We start from the raw sequence: 18717 nt of genomic DNA on the forward strand, positions 1-18717 counted from the left end.
AATTGATTTTCCTCTATCCTCTGACACTAAATTAATTGAAGGAAAGAGAAAAATAATATAATATATTATATCCTACCATTAGTTTATGTTAAAGAAGACTGGAATAATTTTTGTTGCAATTTAGAGAACACGAGCTTCTGTTCTGTCTGTTCAATGCTTATCAGACTTCATCGTCCGCTTCATAAATATCGTCTCATGTCTCTACCGTCATTCTTCATGATCTTTGTATTCATCATCATTATATATCATAACTAGATCTCGGATTTTTAGGCAATTAAAAACTAACTTTTAGGCACCTAAAATAAGCCGTGAATTTATCAAAATAGATATTAAAAACTAGATTCAGGCGCCTAGAAATACAATTTCAAGCAGCTAAAAGTACTATTTTATGCAGCTAAAATGTAATTTCTATTGACACAAACCACAATAACTATAAAAATTAGTGCTGTTGATCGATCAAAATATTTAATCTATTAACTATTTGAATTTAATCGATTAATCGAGTTTTGATCGAGTTGAAAACATGTTTTAATATACTGTAATACACAATTATTGTTAAATTTAACTTGTGTTCAGTGATAAGCATAAGTATTAGAAGTTGTATATCTGAATATATTGTATCGTTATATAACAAAACAACTGTTTTAATTACTTATTAACATATTTATTATGAGGCTTATAATTTATTGTGTAAATTTCTCCGGGAATTTTTGAGACAAACATAAATAACTAAAAGTATGAAGACTTACCTAGTTAATACTGCTTCATCCATGATTTCAAACATGTGAGTGCAGTCACATGCTCCGAATTAAGTGCCGCTCTACGTTTAGTAACAATGTTTCCTGCATCACAAAACACGAAAAAACATTTTTCTGTCAAGCACTTCTTCACGATCGTTCAATTTAAATCCAAACGTTTCAACGAGTTTACCTCTCAAATTCTCATATGACATAATGAAGTTTACACTTTTCACAAACCACAGAAAACTGATTATTTTTTTCTTTATCAAACTAAACTTACAACCTTCACATACAAACTCAGTACAGAAACTGCAACTGAAAAACTACAGCGGTCGAAACAGAAGACTGGCCCCCATTGTAATCGAATTACCAGATTTTAGAAAGAGAAGAAGGTAATTACGCTCTTACTTGCACACAGTGTAGACATGGCTATTTTATAATAGATGAGGGGGACGAATTCCAGAAAAGTATGTATTTCATATGCTAGGAAGATGAGCTGACAACAAGGTGAAAATTTTCTTGGAAACCCATAAAACTTAATAAAGGTTTCGCATAGTGTTTCAACTTTCATTAGAAATAGACCAAGTCACTGCCCTCATATTTCCATCTCTTTCTGAAGTGTTTGTACTAAGATTTTCTCTACGCTCTCTGGTTTACAGTTAGAAAATAACAGTACTGTTGTGCTTTTAAGTAAGCAATTTCTGAGAGAGAAATATTTAGTATGAGTTTGTATTAACAAAATAATATATTAATTAATATAAACTCCAACCGATTAATTTTAATCGACTCGATTATTCGATTAAATATTTTTGATCGATTAATCTTATAACACTAATAAAAATACAATTAATTCGTGAATATTAAGCATTACGGTATACAGTGACAAAACAGTAAAGAATATTGTGGTCAGAAACTTTATTTTTGTTAAGTGTTAAATTACGAATAACAGTACATAATTTTTAATGAATTCATAGGCCTCATTGCTCTAAGGCTGCTAATACATAAGTGTTAAAATTATAATTAAATTAATTTACCAATGAATTTACAATTATCAACATATTATTCATAATTGACATTGCAATACATGACGTTTTTCTCTCATTTTATTTTATGAAACTTTGCCTTTTCGTAGACAGAACCATTTTATAAGCGAAAAAAATTCTTCACGATGATACCGAAGCGATGGATGCATATTTAAATATAGCAATATTTGCCAAGCAGATTCTTTTAAGGAGAACTATAAGTACATCCTCCTGATTAAACACATTCCTACTGTCTGTTCAAGTGCTCAACAGAACCAGATACATACAGATTGAGAGGCGAGACATGCCATGTGAGCTACGCGAAAGGGAAAAGTATGAAAAATCAGAAACAAAGTTTGTTTCGGTTTGGTTAATATTAGATGACTCTACCGATATGGAAGTTCACCTCATACTGAAACCTTATCTTCCCCTACATACCCTGTGGTGATATAGCCACGGCGCGTGATAAGGTCACAGGACAGGTCTTTCCTCCTCTACTGTACCTTCCAGGAATTTCTTCATTCCTACAACCACACTATTTCAGGATATTTGAATTATACCCACCCCATAACATTCAAAACTTCCTCTTTTACTGCTACAGTAAAATTTAAAAATTTACACGTAAGAAATATGCAATTTTAGGCTGTAACACCCAAAAAAAATCGGTCTCAATTGACAAAACAAGACATATTTAGGCACCATAAAAGCACTTTCAAACGTTCTTAATATGAATAATTTCCTGAAATCTTGATTTGCATAATACACGTCACTGTTCGTTAACAGAAAACCACAATTTAAGTCACACGGAGTTAGTGTGCACTCGAAGTTGGTTGCTTGACGGTTGTCAGCCCACTTTGAGGTCTGTGGATATAGAGGGAAAAATTGGATCGGTGTCGCGTAGAGTTCCCGGATAGCTCAGTTGGTAGAGCGTTTATGTTAAACCAAAGGTCCCGGGTTCGATGCCCGGCCCCGGAACAATTTTTCCCTCGAAATTATTCAAATCAACTTTACAGGGAGTTATACCTGAAATCTTGATTTGCGTTCTTAATATGTTTTATAAAATGTGAAGATATTTAACTAGTTTTAGTTTATCCTACAAAAAAAATATTTAATCTAAAATCCGAAGTCTAATCATAACTGAAAAAATGAGAGTTGTGTTAACACATTGTCGTGAATTCATAGAAAATACATGGTGAGCACAAAAGATTTAGATGATTTTCTTTAGTTACTACAGATGTTTTATTTTACTTTTAGACTCATGGAATCTTGTAAATAAAGAGGCAAATGTCTCAGACTTTTAAAAGCGCTCAATATGATTTCCTCGTGTAATACGACACCAGTCAATGCGAAGATAAAACTGCTCCCATACTCCTCTCAATAAATAATCATCAATGCTGTCAACAACCCTGGTAATCCGCAGCCTCAACTCTGCAAGTCTGTGTGGTAAGGGCGAAACAAATACGGCTTTCAATATGTAACCCCATAAAAATAAGTCGCAGGGCTTAGGTCTGGAGAACGGGGAGGTCACATTAAAATATTCTAATCATTTTCTCCTGCACATTCTATCTAACGTCGTGGTGATGGGTATTAAGATACCCGCGTACTTTGCTGTGAAAATGAGGCGGTGCTTCTTCCTGTTGAAAAGTGATGTCATCCTTATCATTTAGCTCTGACATAACACATTCGCTAAGCATATCCAGATAACAGGACCATGTTGTTGGCTCAATGAAGAACGTTGGTCCGTGTACCTTTCCGCATGACATTGCAGAACACATTAAGCTCCGGTGAATCACGCCCATGCTGAACACATGCACGTAGATTCTCATATCCCCAAATTCTCACGTTATGAAGATTGACTTTTCTATTCGTATGGAAGGTTGCCTCATTGCTGAATATCAGTTTGTCAACAAAACATTATCTTGGAGTCGTCACATCTCAACGACTAAAATCTCGATAGTTACTATAGCTGCCTTTAATAAAACTTTGGGAATATTTCATTTCATTTATTGTATTCCTACTTACTTACTTATTTACTTACTTACTTAGGGGAAAGTAGCCTATATCGTACCGGCGCCGAAATCGTACCACTATTAATATTGAGGAAAGTATTGCATGCAGGAACCATCTGAGGAATTTTTCATGAAATACAAATGGAAACTGATACTCGTTCAGTTTCCCGCATTTCATCCAAGACAACAGCTGTATTAAATCGTGCTTAATAGTAAGTTCTGATTTCTCATACATGATTTTCTTACTCTTTCGTAAGCTTTTATTAAAATATTGAGTTAGTTTAATGAATGTGTTTTATTACGCCTAGTATATTAGATTGTTTGCATTATTTAAACGGTAAAAATAGTCACTGTAACAGTTTTGTTTAGGTTATAATCTGAATAGTTTGCTTGGAGTGCTAGTTTCCTAAATCGTACCTTTGAAAGGTTGCTCATATAGTACCAGTACGATTTTGGCAACGTGAACAAGTAACGTTAGGTGCATAATATTTTCAAATTTCAGAATAGATAATGATCAAACAAGAATACGGAAAATCGGAAACAAGTGCTGCACTTAAGGCACTGGATGAATTTCGATCAGGAGCAATGGGATTGAATGAATGTTGCCGTAAGTACGAAATCTCAAAATCGATTTTCAAGCGAGATTTGATGGGCAAGGTAAATAGAGGTCTGGATCGTCCCGCAAATTGATCCGTTAACGGGACGCTTTGTACAAATTTAACGTTGACGGAACGGGTTTCTCCCTAAACCAAAGATTTCCGTTCAAACGAGAACGAGAAAAAGTGTTCAGTAAGCTGTTGTGCTAACTTCAAGTCCCTGTAAGAATCAATTGCAGCAGAAGTAATCGAAAGGAAGAGCTTCAAGGAGGGGGGGGGGACAACAAATCAGTCATCAAAAAGAACGAAAAAGGCATATAAAATTATTGATGTTAATGTAAAAGAAGAGGACTGGTTTTATTTTATCTGTGAAGAAGCTGTCATTATGATTCCTTGCTCTCTGTGCAATCAATGGGTGCATGAGACATGTGCAGGAGTTTCTACGGCTCAAGAAAACGTTCTCATTTTGTCTGTGACGTGTAACGACAGAATCTGACAAGTAGGTATCTTTCATATATGTTAAATAAGATTGAATCTTAAGTGATCCTTCGTGTTTTCGTTTTACTAGATCTTGATAATATTTAAGATTTATATATTACAAAAATCTTTGTATCTTAAAACATCTCTGTTTCTCATTTGTATTAATAAAATTCCATATTAAATGATAATAATGTAATGAAATATGTTATTTTTATGAAGTTCTTATTGTGAAAATTATGTTTTTTATAAATGGGTACGATTTAAGCAACCTCTAGGTACGATTTAGGAAACTAGGCGCATAAATCGTACCACTTGCAAAAGTTTTAAATGATGTCCTTTAAAACAATTTATAATTATTTAAAAATTCTGAAAAAAATATATTTTGTGTCCCAAGGTACCGTCTCAATGTCTAACAGTATATGCAATTAAAATTCCTTCCCATTTCTAAATAACTGAAGAAAAACTGAAAAGTGGTACGATATAGGAAACCTTCCCCTACTTACTGGCTTTCAAGGAACCCAGAGGTTCATTGCCGCCCTCACATAAGCCCCCCCCATTGATCACTATCTTGAGCAAGATTAATCCAGTCTCTATCATCATATCCCACCTCCCTCAAATCTATTTTAATATTATCTTCCCATCTACGTCTCGGCCTCCCCAAAGGTCTTTTTCCCTCCGGTCTCCCAACCAACATTCTGTATGCATTTCTGGATTCGCCCATACGTGCTAAATGCCCTGCCCATCGCAAACGTCTGGATTTAATATTCCTAATTATATCAGGTGAAGAATACAATGCGTGCAGTTCTGTGTTGTGTAACTTTCTCCATTCTCCTGTAACTTCATCCCTCTTAACCCCAGATATTTTTCTAAGCACCTTATTGTTAAATACCCTTAACATATGTTCCTCTCTCAAAGTGAGAGTCCAAGTTTCACAACCATAAAGAACAACCGGTAATATAACTGTTTTAGAAATTCTAACTTTCAGATTTTTTGACAGCAGACTAGATGATAAAAGCTTATCAACCGAATAATAACAGGCATTTCCCATATTTATTCTGTGTTTATTGTATTCCATAGATATTAAATTAGCATTGAAACTATAAGATGTGGAGCAAGTGAAAATTGTACAAGTTTACAATTTTGGGCGAGATGAAGTGAGATGAGGCCGAGAATTCGCCATAGATTACCTGGCATTTGCCTTACGGTTGGGGAAAACTCGGAAAAACCCAACCAGGTAATCAGATCAAACGGGGATCTAACCCAAGCCCGAGCGCAGCGAGGCAGGCTAACGAGTCTACCGACTGAGCTATGTTGGTGGCTCTACAAAAAATATACAATCCATAGCGATCAGATTATTATTTTTTTACTTGGTTATTTAACTACGCTGTATCAAATACGAGGTTATTTAGCGTCGATGGAATTTGTGATAGCGAGATGATATTTGGCGAGATGAGGCCGAGGATTCGCCATAGATTACCTGGCATTTGCCTTACGGTTGGGGAAAACCACGGAGAAAACCCAACCAGGTAATCAGTCCAAGCGGGAATCGAACCCGCGCCCGAGCGTAACTCCGGATCGGCAGACAGGCGCCTTAACCGACCGAACTACGCCGGTGGCTCCTCAGATTATTAAATTTACAAACCTAAACAATTATTCATCAGTTGAGCTATAAAATATACATAGCAAATAAATTAATTCAATTTAAAAGCATAAACAATTCAATCAGTTGAGATATACAGAAATTAATAATACATATCATGCAAATTACTTCAAATTACAAGCATAAACAATTCATCAGTTGGGCTATACAGATTACTATTCAATTTAAAGCATAAACAATTCATCAGCCAAGCTATACAAAAATATTCAGTACATAGTAAACAGATTAATTCAATTTATAAGCATAAACAATTCATCAGCTGAGCTAAAATAATCACTTTCATGTTAAATGTAAACTAAGTTTGTAAATACCTACTTGATTAGTTTCAGCTTAGTTTTAGCCATCTTCAGAACTATAATCTTTTCGCTGTAAGAAAAATCCTAATTTAACCAATAGCACGTAACTGAAGTGAGGCTTCATTGGCCGCTGTTTGGCGCCATAGATTCTCAGTACGTGTTCCCGCCTACTGTTGTACATTCTGTTTCATGTTAAACATTTCCCGTTACTCATCATGTAGGCCTAACCTCACTACTATGCATTCGTTTGCTTAGAAAACATTTACTATATAATTACTGTAATTAAATTATTTTAAACTTAGGTATAAAGTCAATCGCTGCCAGACAAAGGAGTTATTCCTTCCAATCGGAGTCGTTAGAACTATCGTCGGCAGGATTTATGACGAGACGGTCCACAACAGCGTCAGTTATCCCTTCCAGCTGGACCATGCGGTCTGATTGACTTGCTCTGAATAGATAACGTTGGATTCAACTCACTTAACTTATTATATAGGCTACATTTAAGACTATTTGTTTTTCTCTGCTTTTGAGAGGGTTTCCACTCTTATGTTTAATAACCACACACACCGAGGATACAGAAGCTTACGTGAACAACTACGAGCTCAAGTGACGCCAGCTTGTTACAAGAGCAGACTACCTCGGTATTACTGTTGGTATTCATCCGCGTTCATAGTACATAACAAAATATAAAAGTAGTTTTTCTTTTACATAGCGTTTTACATATGAGTGAAGTTATATGTTTCATCATGTTTAGCAAATATTATTTTCAAATAATACAAGATTATGGTTTCCCAATACGAACTATATCTTCCTGCGTCATGTGAGTGTTTCGACTGGGAGCTAATCACGGGTATGACAGCAACGTGCTTATGTTTACATTGGGATTTTTCTTACAGCGAAAACAGTGTAGTGAGGTCCTTGCTTCTTCCTGTTTATTCAGTTGTTTTGCTTGGAGATATGTTTGTGTTAGGTAGTGTGGAGTCAAATAGAGTGTGTGCTCTAAAATTCAGTTGTGTATTAAGGAGACACACGAAAGCACACCCTATATGTAAGCTATATCACACGATATTACTGCTTCTAGTTTACACATGAATTGGCTTTGTGTATGAAGAACTGGTCTCAAACACACGAGGAGCGCTGCAACATAGATTGAGAAGCCCTAGCTCATCAATCTTGTTTCCTGATTACTAATCAATAATAACAGAAAGAGAAGATCAAGCAAGCATAAAATGCTACACGATCATGTACGGCACGTTCTCATGTTCATCGTGTGAAAGCGTTCGCGTCTCCTCTTGTAATCTTTTCAGTATTAAATTGTTTTCGTGCTTCGTCTCGTAATATTGCGCGCTCGGCAAGTCGAGTTTGCCTCTTTTATTTTGCATCATATTAGCTTTAGTTTTAATATATCAGCACACAAAACGAAATCTTGTAGCTCATGTGCGGTACTTGAAGAGATTGAACTCTTTTGAATATGAATTTATTTTCTGATATATGCAGTTTATTTTTAATGTATTTAATCACACTTTATTAATTTTACAAATTGCGTTCCGAAATTGTGTGTGAACAGTAACTTAAACTGTTCGTTTCATTGATTTTCTTGATTTTCTCATCAGTTTAAATGAGATCCGATATTAAAATATTTAAAATAACAAGAACAAGAAAAATTTATTTATTTACATTAAAAAGATACATTAAGAAACTATTATACACATAAAACTTACTTACTTACTTTCTGGCTTTTAAGGAACCCGGAGGTTCATTGCTGCCCTCACATAAGCCCGCCATTGGTCCCTATCCTGAGCAAGATTAATCCAGTCTCTATCATCATATCCCACTTCCCCCAAATCCATTTTAATATTATCTTCCCATCTACGTCTCGGCCTCCCTGAAGGTCTTTTTCCCTCCGGCCTTCCAACTAACACTCTATATATGTGGTCGTGCCAGAGAATCAGTTCCATTCCGAGGCTTATTTGAAGGATTCGTAACAAGCTGTTTTTTACGGTTGTTAGCCCTTCGCACAACCCCCAAGCTGGAGGACCACCCCTCATCGGCTGTCCGCGACTGCTTATTCAATATATTCACAGCTACCCTCCATATCTGGAGGCCGTCTCCTCGATCCGCAACCGTGCCGTGGTGATAGGGACCCACAATACATGGATACACATAAAACAGAAATAAAAATTAAGGAATTTACCCCCGTATGAGCAAACGCTCGTGGTCGGGAGTTCAAAACTGATCTGTAGATAAGCAGAAAGAAGAATACGAAATAAACAAATTAATATAAGCAATAAAATAGTACAGATTACAAAAACAAGAGCCAATATGATAAAGAACAATCACAATTTAAAACGTTTATAACCAATATTCACAAGTATAATAATACAAGAATAATATTTACCAATTAATTATCTAACTATGTTAAGTTTCCTTATATATTTTTCTAAATTACAGACATCAGCTCAAAGAATTTGAGTGACCACAAGGGTCCTGAATACAATAAACATGTACAATATAATGTGATGTGATACATTAAAGAAAAAAAGAAAGTTAATTGTTAAAGGCAAATATATAAGTGGATTAATTGAAATAGAGACGATGATGTAACATTTGAAGAGAATCCTTGATAATATTTATAAGGACAGACATTACATAATCAAAAGTAATGTGACGTTCCTTAGGATAATTCCATGTGAATTTTGTAATAGAACCTGTAAAATTAAATATGTTTCTTCTCGTATTATAATTATGCCAATATGCTAATATATGTTGAAAATATATGTTTGCTGTTTGCTGTTTGGCTAATAATGTATATTTATTTATCTGCTCCAATTTGGAAACGTTAAAATCCAAATAAAGATATTTAGTAGGGTAATCAAAAGACTTTTTGAGACAAATTTTGATTATTCTCTTTTGTAGTGAAGCCAACTTTATTATGGATTTAGAAACACTGCCCCAACCAACAATTTCATAACGTAATACAGGTTGCACCAAGGATAAATAAATAAATATATTGTTGCTTACTTTGAGAATTATTTTTGAAATAAAAATGTTCATTCTGAAAACGGTGGCCACAAGATCCAAACTCAATAGTAGCAAGATGGTCAGAAAATTAGAAGAAACGAATGGACGAGGAGAGAGAAAATTGAACATGAAAAATAGCCAGTTCTGAAATCTAAATTGCCTTGCGTACGCATTCATAGTTTAAAGCACTCGCTTTTGTTTAATTGTTTATCGAAGGTTTGAAAAAACATGTATCGAGCACGTAGAGGGAAATAAAAAAAAAACATATATAAAATAAAAATCTCGGTGTTAGCAGGAATCAATTGCTGCCACTGCCTACCCCCTGTGGGCGCCCTTGCATGCTGATATTTGATAAGTGAACATGCACGGACAAATAAAGCTACTATAATAATGTGACATTACTAAAATTACAGATTTCTTAAATATGAAAGATTTCTTTCACTTGACGGAACTGCTCATTAACGGTGCGTAGGATTATTAATATTAGTGTGGTGTGTCTTTTTCTTTTTTCGTTATTTTCATCTATTTATTTGGTGAGCCAATTCTGTGTTCGTGTTCATTTTATTGCATATATGGCTTTTACATGTGTATACAATGGAATTTCTACATCTAGTATTTCAACTAATATGTTGATATTATCAATTTGTATTTAGTCTGGCTAAAATGTTCTGTCTAAATCGCAATAGGTTTTACGTTATTAATTTTCCCGGAAACTAGAGGACTTGATATACGAAAGTTGGTTAAAAAGTAATGTCAACAGTACTATAATTTTGAAATTCCTTTATTATCAAAGGATCATCTGTTTCATTAGTATTATTATTATTACGTGTTCTTAACTCTCAAATAAATTTTACGTCTCAAAAATCTGGAGAAACGTATTCCAAATGGTTTTTTCCCTGGTGAAGTTTTCCTAAGGATTACTTATATTTCGTTTATATTTTTTTGAATTCTAACAACCTGACCAGTTACGTTAAATTTCTTTATTAGGAATTTTGGCCACATCAGATTCCAAGGACGAATTATTTATCTTCACACGATTTCTATATTCTCCCCTCCATGATATTGCGATCTAAATCTTTGGGCACAACCACACTATAGGTTCGTCCACAAAGGATTTGTGATATTTTGCAAAGGATCGGATCTCGATTCGCTTAATGATCTTCCTTTCGCTGACGCAAGTAAAACAAGATCTAGAATCTTGTCTTCGCTGTAACATTTGTTGTATCTACCATCCTAAAAGAATTGTTCTTGCTTGGCAGCTCAGCATCTTCGGAACGATCCTGAGATCATGGCTGAAGCGGGCTGAAGGCTTGGAGAGCCTAGAAGACGTGATGGTAAAGTCAACACTGTCCCTGTATTCAACCATTCTGCAGGAGCTGCTTCCCACTCCAGCCAAGACCCATTATACTTTTAACTTGCGAGACCTCAGCAAAGTATTCCAAGGAATCCTCATGGCAGAACCTGAAACTATGAAAGTAAGTAGAAAATGTTTTCCTTAGTAAAATTTATCAACATTTTCTTAACCTAAAATTATATACAGAATGGTCTTGAAGAGGGCATACCCCCCTTCATTTTGTGCAGATATGTGTTGGTAACCTTTGTAACCATGCATTGGGAGTAATAACCGGTATCGTACAAAGGAGGAGTTAACAGGTATTTGTGGAAGATGTCTTCACGCATGCGCGTGACCCCGGATTACCTTCGCAAAACATCTGCCATAACATGGCCAGAATTCAGCTGTGCTACGACAATGACTGTCTCCATACCGATGTTCTGGGGCCTTGAACCGTCAGTTAAGTTCATATCAAGCACTAAATCACAATAATCATAGTGTCGAAAATGAAGTAGGGTACGTCTGCTTCTCGGGCACTTTGTAGAAATATAGGCTACAATACTAAAAATTGTTAATATGCATTACTCGTGGGTTTTCGAATATAACTCAACACTGAAGTCTATTATATCCTTCCGTTGTGCAGTGGTATACCAAACTTAGGGACTCCACCATAAATGCGTGTTTTCTTGCCTGCATGTGATTATATTAGTCCCCCTTGAAGGGAGCGGTACGGACTGGGACTGCCTAGCACATAGGCCGCTTTGGTGGCCCATTGTACTACCCGGAATGGAATGCTGTGTGCTGTGCATGTCGTAAGGGCCCCCGCGCTACAGATTCCCTGCGGTCCGCCTCCGAACTCCCCTAAAGCCTTACTTTGACTATTTCGACGTTTTGTATAGTGATCTTAGTGTTGAATTGTCATTGAGGCTTCAGCGTGTTCATAATGCTTGTGTTCGTTTCATTTTTAACAGCCGTCGCTATGATCATGTCTCCGAGTATTTCTTTCAATTATCTTGCCTTCGTTTACGGGAGAGACGTTCAGATCATTCACTCTGTTTGCTGTATCAGATTTTAAATAATTCCACGTCTATTTACCTAGTTCCTCGCTTCACTCTTTTAGCATCCCACCACAACCGTGATACACGTTCACAGCATAACCTCGTTCTATCAATTCCATTCCATCAAACATCTCTCTACTCTGTTTCCTTCACAATACACACAGCTCGTTCCTGGAATTCCTTGTTACAGGAAATCAGGAGCAGTCGGAGTCTAAAATCTTTTAAGTACATCCTACTTAGAAATGTTTTTAATGAACAGAACTAGACTCTTGCGGATGTTTCTAGATAGTCTTAAATGACCAAGTTGTTATTTTTTTCTCCTCTCTCTTCTTCTTTTTTTTCTCTTTTCTTCTTTTTTTTTATTACATTGATATATTACTTAATCACTTGTGTTTGTATGCCATTTAGCCCGACTTTGCTAATCAACATTTTATGTCTTGTAACCCACATGTATTCTCCTATTAGTATATTAACTGTATAATATATCTCAAGTGAATTAATCGTCGAATTTATCTCGGGCATTTTAGGTATTATAAATTGTGTGTGTGCGTGCGTACGTGCGTGCGTGTGTGTGTGTGAGAGAGAGAGAGTGTGTGTGTATATTCCCCTTATGTTATGTAACTGATTTTGATTATGTGTAATTTTCTACTTTATTTTATATATTATGTAACCGATCTTGACTATTTGTAATTTTGTATTATATAACTGATCTTGACTATTGTAATTTTCTACTATATTTTATGTAATTTCTAAGGTATTTTCTTTCGTGTTGTTTTGTAATCTAATTTTGTATTTCATGTACATTACTGAAACTTGGTTGAGTGGAAGAGAAGGCCTCATGGCCTTAACTCTGCCAGGCAAAATAAACCTACTACTACTACAACTACTACTACTACTACTACTACTACTACTACTACTACTACTACTACTACTACTACTACTACTACAGGGTACTACTAAAGCTTAAGAATCTCTTTACCGTTCCACGTAGGCAACATCGCGGTCCCTCAACCTCGGCCCCACGAGCTACCATGAGCTTAAGAGAGAGTCCACGCTACGTAGTACTACCATCAGCAGGAACCAATTACCACATACCACGGGGACCTGAAGCCGATTGTACATCGGAGCAAACCCTAAATACGGGAAAGAAACGGAAATCTTGATGACAGAAGGAAGTGTAATTATGTTTGCGAAACGAGTACGAAAGTTACGCAGCAGTTCTGCTTCAATTGGTTGAGGGAATAAACCTCAAGCAGGTAACTTGTTCCAACCAGGATTTGAACCCGGATCCGCTCGTTCCACGGTCAGACATACAAACAGCTACTTCACAGCATGGATCCTACAAGTGATGGAAATAAATGGAAGTTGTGTGGATGTTCTACGCTTCCACTTGTTGCTATCTGTTATCCTGCTTTCCATTATGGAAGATAATTTCATCTATTGTCCATCCCAGGATTCTGTAGAGTGACTTGGCGCATATGGGGGCGGCGTCTATCTGTGTCGGAGTGTATTGCGGGCAGCATCAGCTAGAGGCCGCTAAGGGGTAAGATGGTCGTGGTAGAGAGTTCAGATAGAAATGATTACTCGCTGCAAGCGATTGGTAGCTTCGATCACCCAATACTCCTTCTCAGAGCGGTTATTGGCCCTAGTCCTCCCACATATCTCTCGCGCAGAGGTCTTATTTTGTCTTTCTACTCCACAGATTTCTGAAACGGAACATAGGAAAATTCATTTTATATGTGTTGCTTAAATGAATTATTAGTAAAGAGTGTATGATTGTCTCGTGGAAAATTTTGTGTTGTGAATCATGGATTAGAACCTTTCACAGACATACAGTGCATTGCAGTAAATGACCTAACATTCTAAGGGCCCCTTCAGACGAACGCGCGTTAGTGACGTTGCGTAAGGGGTTAGGTATAGCTTACAGCAGTAAAATGTTTGGAAATAGTCAACATTTTTTTTCCTCCATTACTGTATATTGTACAGTAATGAAAATTTGTATGTGTAAAACACTGTCCTTCTGCTATATGAAAAAAATATTTTACGGCTAAAAAGAATTATATATATATATATATATATATATATATATATATATTAAATTCAAAATGGTGACAGTTTACTTTACAATGATGAAGCGTTTCCCTCGTAACTCATAAACTTATTAACTTTTTCTTGTTCTCTCTCTTTTATTTTATTGCTGGAACTCATTTTTACAATATCATGATCTTTAAACTATATTCCTTAATAAATAATATTTTTTTATTTTCTGTTAGAGGAAAATACTGATATTTGTCCATTTTTTAAATAATTTATTTTTTATCAGACAATCTATCAAAGGTAGATATGTGATCTTGCATTATATTGTAGATATGACATGCATAAATACACACAAAAAATTTCATCACAGAATGTTGGATAGTTTGTGAGTTATGTGGGAAACGCTTCATCTCTACACAGTGAACTGAATTTTGAAAAAAAAAAAAAAAGTGTAAATATTTTTTTTAAATTGTAAAAATACTTTTTTCATATAGCAGAAGGACAGTGTTTTACACATACTAATTTTCATTATTGTACAAGATACAGTGATGGAGAACAAAAGTTGAATATTTCCAAAATTTTACTGCTGTAAGCTGTACCTAACCCCTTAAAACACTAAATTTTGGTAGAGAATTTTTCAGTCTTTCAGTGAACATGGACATAGAAGGAGACAAACTTTCGAAAACTTTGGAGAAAGAATAGACGGAAAAATAGAAGAAGAGTCTGGGTCCATCGTTTGATTTTGGAAAGACAGAATTGAGGACTATTTCATACTTTGATTATTTCCATCAGGACGAAAGATAGAATTGGGGACTATTTCTTACTTTGATTATTTACATCAGGACAATGAAAAGTTTTTTTTTTCCACATGTTTACGAAATCATTTCAAGACTTTCTAGCAGGAATTACCAATGTAATTCGAAAAAAAGGACACTGTGGCGCAGTAGGCTGTATACTGTCGTGGCGGTGTAAGGAATTGGTGGCCCAACAGTCAATAATAATAATAATAATAATAATAATAATAATAATAATAATAGTTTTATTTTCCCTGGCAGAGTTAAGGCCATCAGGCCTTCCCTTCCACTCAACCAGGATCAAATCACATAGAGAAAAATATATACCGGTATACAAATATTAACTTAAAAATAATAATAAACGTAATAAAGTAAAAAAGAGAGATTGAATACATATACACAATCAGTACGTCAGTCAATCGTACGTTAGCAGCGCCACAAACGCGCTACTAACGCGCCACAAAATTAGTGGTCTGGCTATGGCCTCGTCTGAAAGCTACAATTTAATTCTATGTATCGCGACGGGAATCGCTACTTTTAGTGTCCGCCAACAGCGGCGTAGCCAACCACTCAGAGCGTCTGCAGCGCCACTATTCTGTGGCTGTGGCTGTGTCTGAAGGCCTCCATTTAAATCCATTTTTCACAAGCGCTTCTAAAAGTGGCCTCGTCTGAAGGGGCTCTAAATGTGCTAAGTGCCAATTTTTTCAAATTTAATTTTATTCAATCTAATAGAGGAACATCCATATGAGAATATCATACTAAATTGTCTCTGTCATAGCTCAACTGGATTACTGTAAGTGACTCACGTGAACCAAAAGACGGTGTTGTAGGTATCTCAACATGCATTTCACAGTGTGGTTTTCATCAATATATCAGAAAGTTGTTTTTGGCACTTAGCACATTTAGAATGTTATTCCAGCCATAATTAACTAAGCTACGAATGAAATTATTACTTTTTCGTTATAGTAATAAGACAACTGACAAAGTAATATTAATGACGCCGACAAATTTTCCGACTCTGTGTATTTAAAAATCTACACACCTGGCGAGGTATTTTCTACTCTTCTTTTTTATGAAATTTTTATAAATTTTCATTGCTTAATATCTCAGAACACTAAGGGTCGTATTCATAGACGAGACTTTGGAAAGTACAAAGTCACCATTTTCCTATTCCCAGTCGACACTTTGACGAAAGTAAACTTCAATCGTGACTTTACTTCGAAGTCGCCGAAAATCTAGACTTTGACTTTGACTTTCGTTCGTGGACATAAGGAAAATGGCTGATATTTGAAAAATTGTTGAATTTGCCGAGAATATTGAGGACATCCAGGAGATTATTAAAGCTTCTCATGTTCCTTAGCGTATTATTATAGATTTAAAAATTCAAATCAAGGTACAGATTTGATAAACAGACAGTATTAAATATCCTCGTCATGTTTCAACTTTCATTGATGAATAATCAAAAAGGATTATCTGCTCCACCAATAAATAATCCAATATTTATTTCATCGCGATTTTACGCTATAGGTAAGGATTGATAGCTTTATAATGCTTTTGACTATTTAATTCTATAAAGGGTAGGTTATACAATTGGATATGGAGTTAATTTATAATCCTGCTGTCGTTATAATACTGTTTTCTGCATATTGATTTCAGATAATTTTTAAGTAGCTTATGCAGACATGCAGGGAATAACTATGCCTACTGTCAGCAGGATAATAGGCCTATGTCTCTTTCATAGTCTGTTATTGGTGGCATCTTCTTTTCATCTATAACTTCAGAATAAAATTATTTTACAATGAAATAATTTGAGGACTTAATATGAAACTAATGTAACTACAATCGATGTTTTGTTCACAGGAAAATTCTTAACAGGCAATACTATTTCATATGAACTCTACCATCATGTTTTGTAGTTGCGTATTGTGTTATATACAAGACTGTTCGAACTGGGTTACGATTTTTGTGATCAAGTAGAAGAACAAATTATTATCGATTGGTGTAAAGACCTAAAATAGTAATATGCGTTACAAGAGCGGTATGTTGAAGTTTTCATGTTCGAGGAAAGGTTTCAAAAAGCGAAACGTAGTTGAGCTTTTTTAATTTCCGAGAATTGAAAGAAAACATACCGCTCGTGTATCGTACATTATTTTGTGCGAGATCGTGCGTATTTGCTTGGTTTCCGCACAAAACGAACCCGCGGTAAGTCTAAAATTCCACATTCAGTATTCCCAACCGAACACACATAACAATTTCCCTCTTCTTACCGCTTAAGTGACATATTGATTTTACTGCTTTAGGCTTTTAACATATTATTTTTAGAAACGTTCAATATAGTAATAATTATAAATTGGAAACTTACCACTGCAAGTTCACCTAAATTGCACTGTTAATTATTGTTTTTAAATATTTGCAAAAATTAAGTAAACTCTACAACTACACTAAAGTTACTGCATTCGTGATGCATGTAACATTAAGGAAGCCGTTTGTTTTAAGTTCGCATTTATAGACTGGGGGGGGGGGGGAAAGACACGGCCTGCTGGAGTATAGTAAACACAGAAAACATTTTAAAGCAACAATGTTGAAGATAGATATTTATGTTTTGCAAATTTGCCGTCATTGAACAGAAACCAAGATGGAGACTTCATTCCTACTAATTAGAAATTCCCCTTTCAGGTATGTAATAAACGATCTTCGCACAAAATAATGTACGATACACGAGCGGTATGTTTTCTTTCAATTTTCGGAAATTAAAAAAGCTCAACTACGTTTCGCTTTTTCAAACTTTTCCTCGAACATGAAAACTTCAACATATCGCTCTTGTAACGCATATTGCTATTGTGCGAAGATCGTTTATTATATACCTGGAAGAGGAATTTCTAATTAGTTGCAATGAAATCTCCATCTTCGTTTCTGTTCAATGACGGCAAATTTGCAAAACAAAAATATCTATCTTCAACATTGTTGCTTTAAAATGTTTTCTGTGTTTACTATATTCCAGCAGTCCGTGATATACGTCTGTCTTTTTTCCCCCCCAGTCTATGATGAGTCTGGAATCTTGTTGATTTTTTCACGGCTTCCTTAATGTTACTTACACCACGAATGCAGTAACTTTAGTGGAGTTGTAGAGTTTACTTAATTTTTGCAAATATTTAAAAACAATAATTAAGAGTGCAATTTAGGTGAAATTGCAGTGGTATGTTTCCAATTTATAATTATTAATATAATGAACGTCTCTAAAAATAATATGTTAAAAGCCTAAAGCAGTAAAATGAATATGTCACTTAAGCGGTAAGAATAGGGAAATTGTTATGTGTGTTAGGTTGGGAATACTGAATGTGGAATTTTAGGCTTTCCGCGGATTGGTTTTGTGTTGAAATCAAGCAAATACGCACGATCTCGCACAAAAGTCAATTTTTGTGCTTACGTTAGTTTCACACTAAGCCCTCGAATAATTATTGTTCTTATGTAAAGCTGCAAGAACGGTTAACAATCGCTTAACATGTACCGATGTTCAATTGTTTCATTGATTTGTGACCACACTAGGTGAGGGGATCCAGACGGCGGTGTTTGTGACTCAAAAGATGGCTTTGATTGTGGCAATGCCTACTCTATTTCAACTGTCTAGTAATTTAATTCGTTTACAAGGCAGTGATTTTGATTGCCAACAT

The 18717-nt window shown here is 35.4% G+C and overlaps 1 protein-coding gene across 1 annotated transcript in view; it reads left to right on the forward strand.

The window, feature by feature from the left end:
* Nucleotides 1–18717, forward strand: part of LOC138698450 (dynein axonemal heavy chain 1-like) — a 629600-nt gene that overhangs the window by 118490 nt on the left and 492393 nt on the right. Inside the window, exon 4 of the mRNA XM_069824385.1 lies at nt 11084–11299. Coding sequence (XP_069680486.1) covers nt 11084–11299 — 216 coding nt within the window. The remainder of the gene's footprint in view (nt 1–11083; nt 11300–18717) is intronic.

This window comes from Periplaneta americana, chromosome 4, assembly GCF_040183065.1.
Source record: "Periplaneta americana isolate PAMFEO1 chromosome 4, P.americana_PAMFEO1_priV1, whole genome shotgun sequence".
Lineage (NCBI taxonomy): Eukaryota > Metazoa > Arthropoda > Insecta > Blattodea > Blattidae > Periplaneta > Periplaneta americana.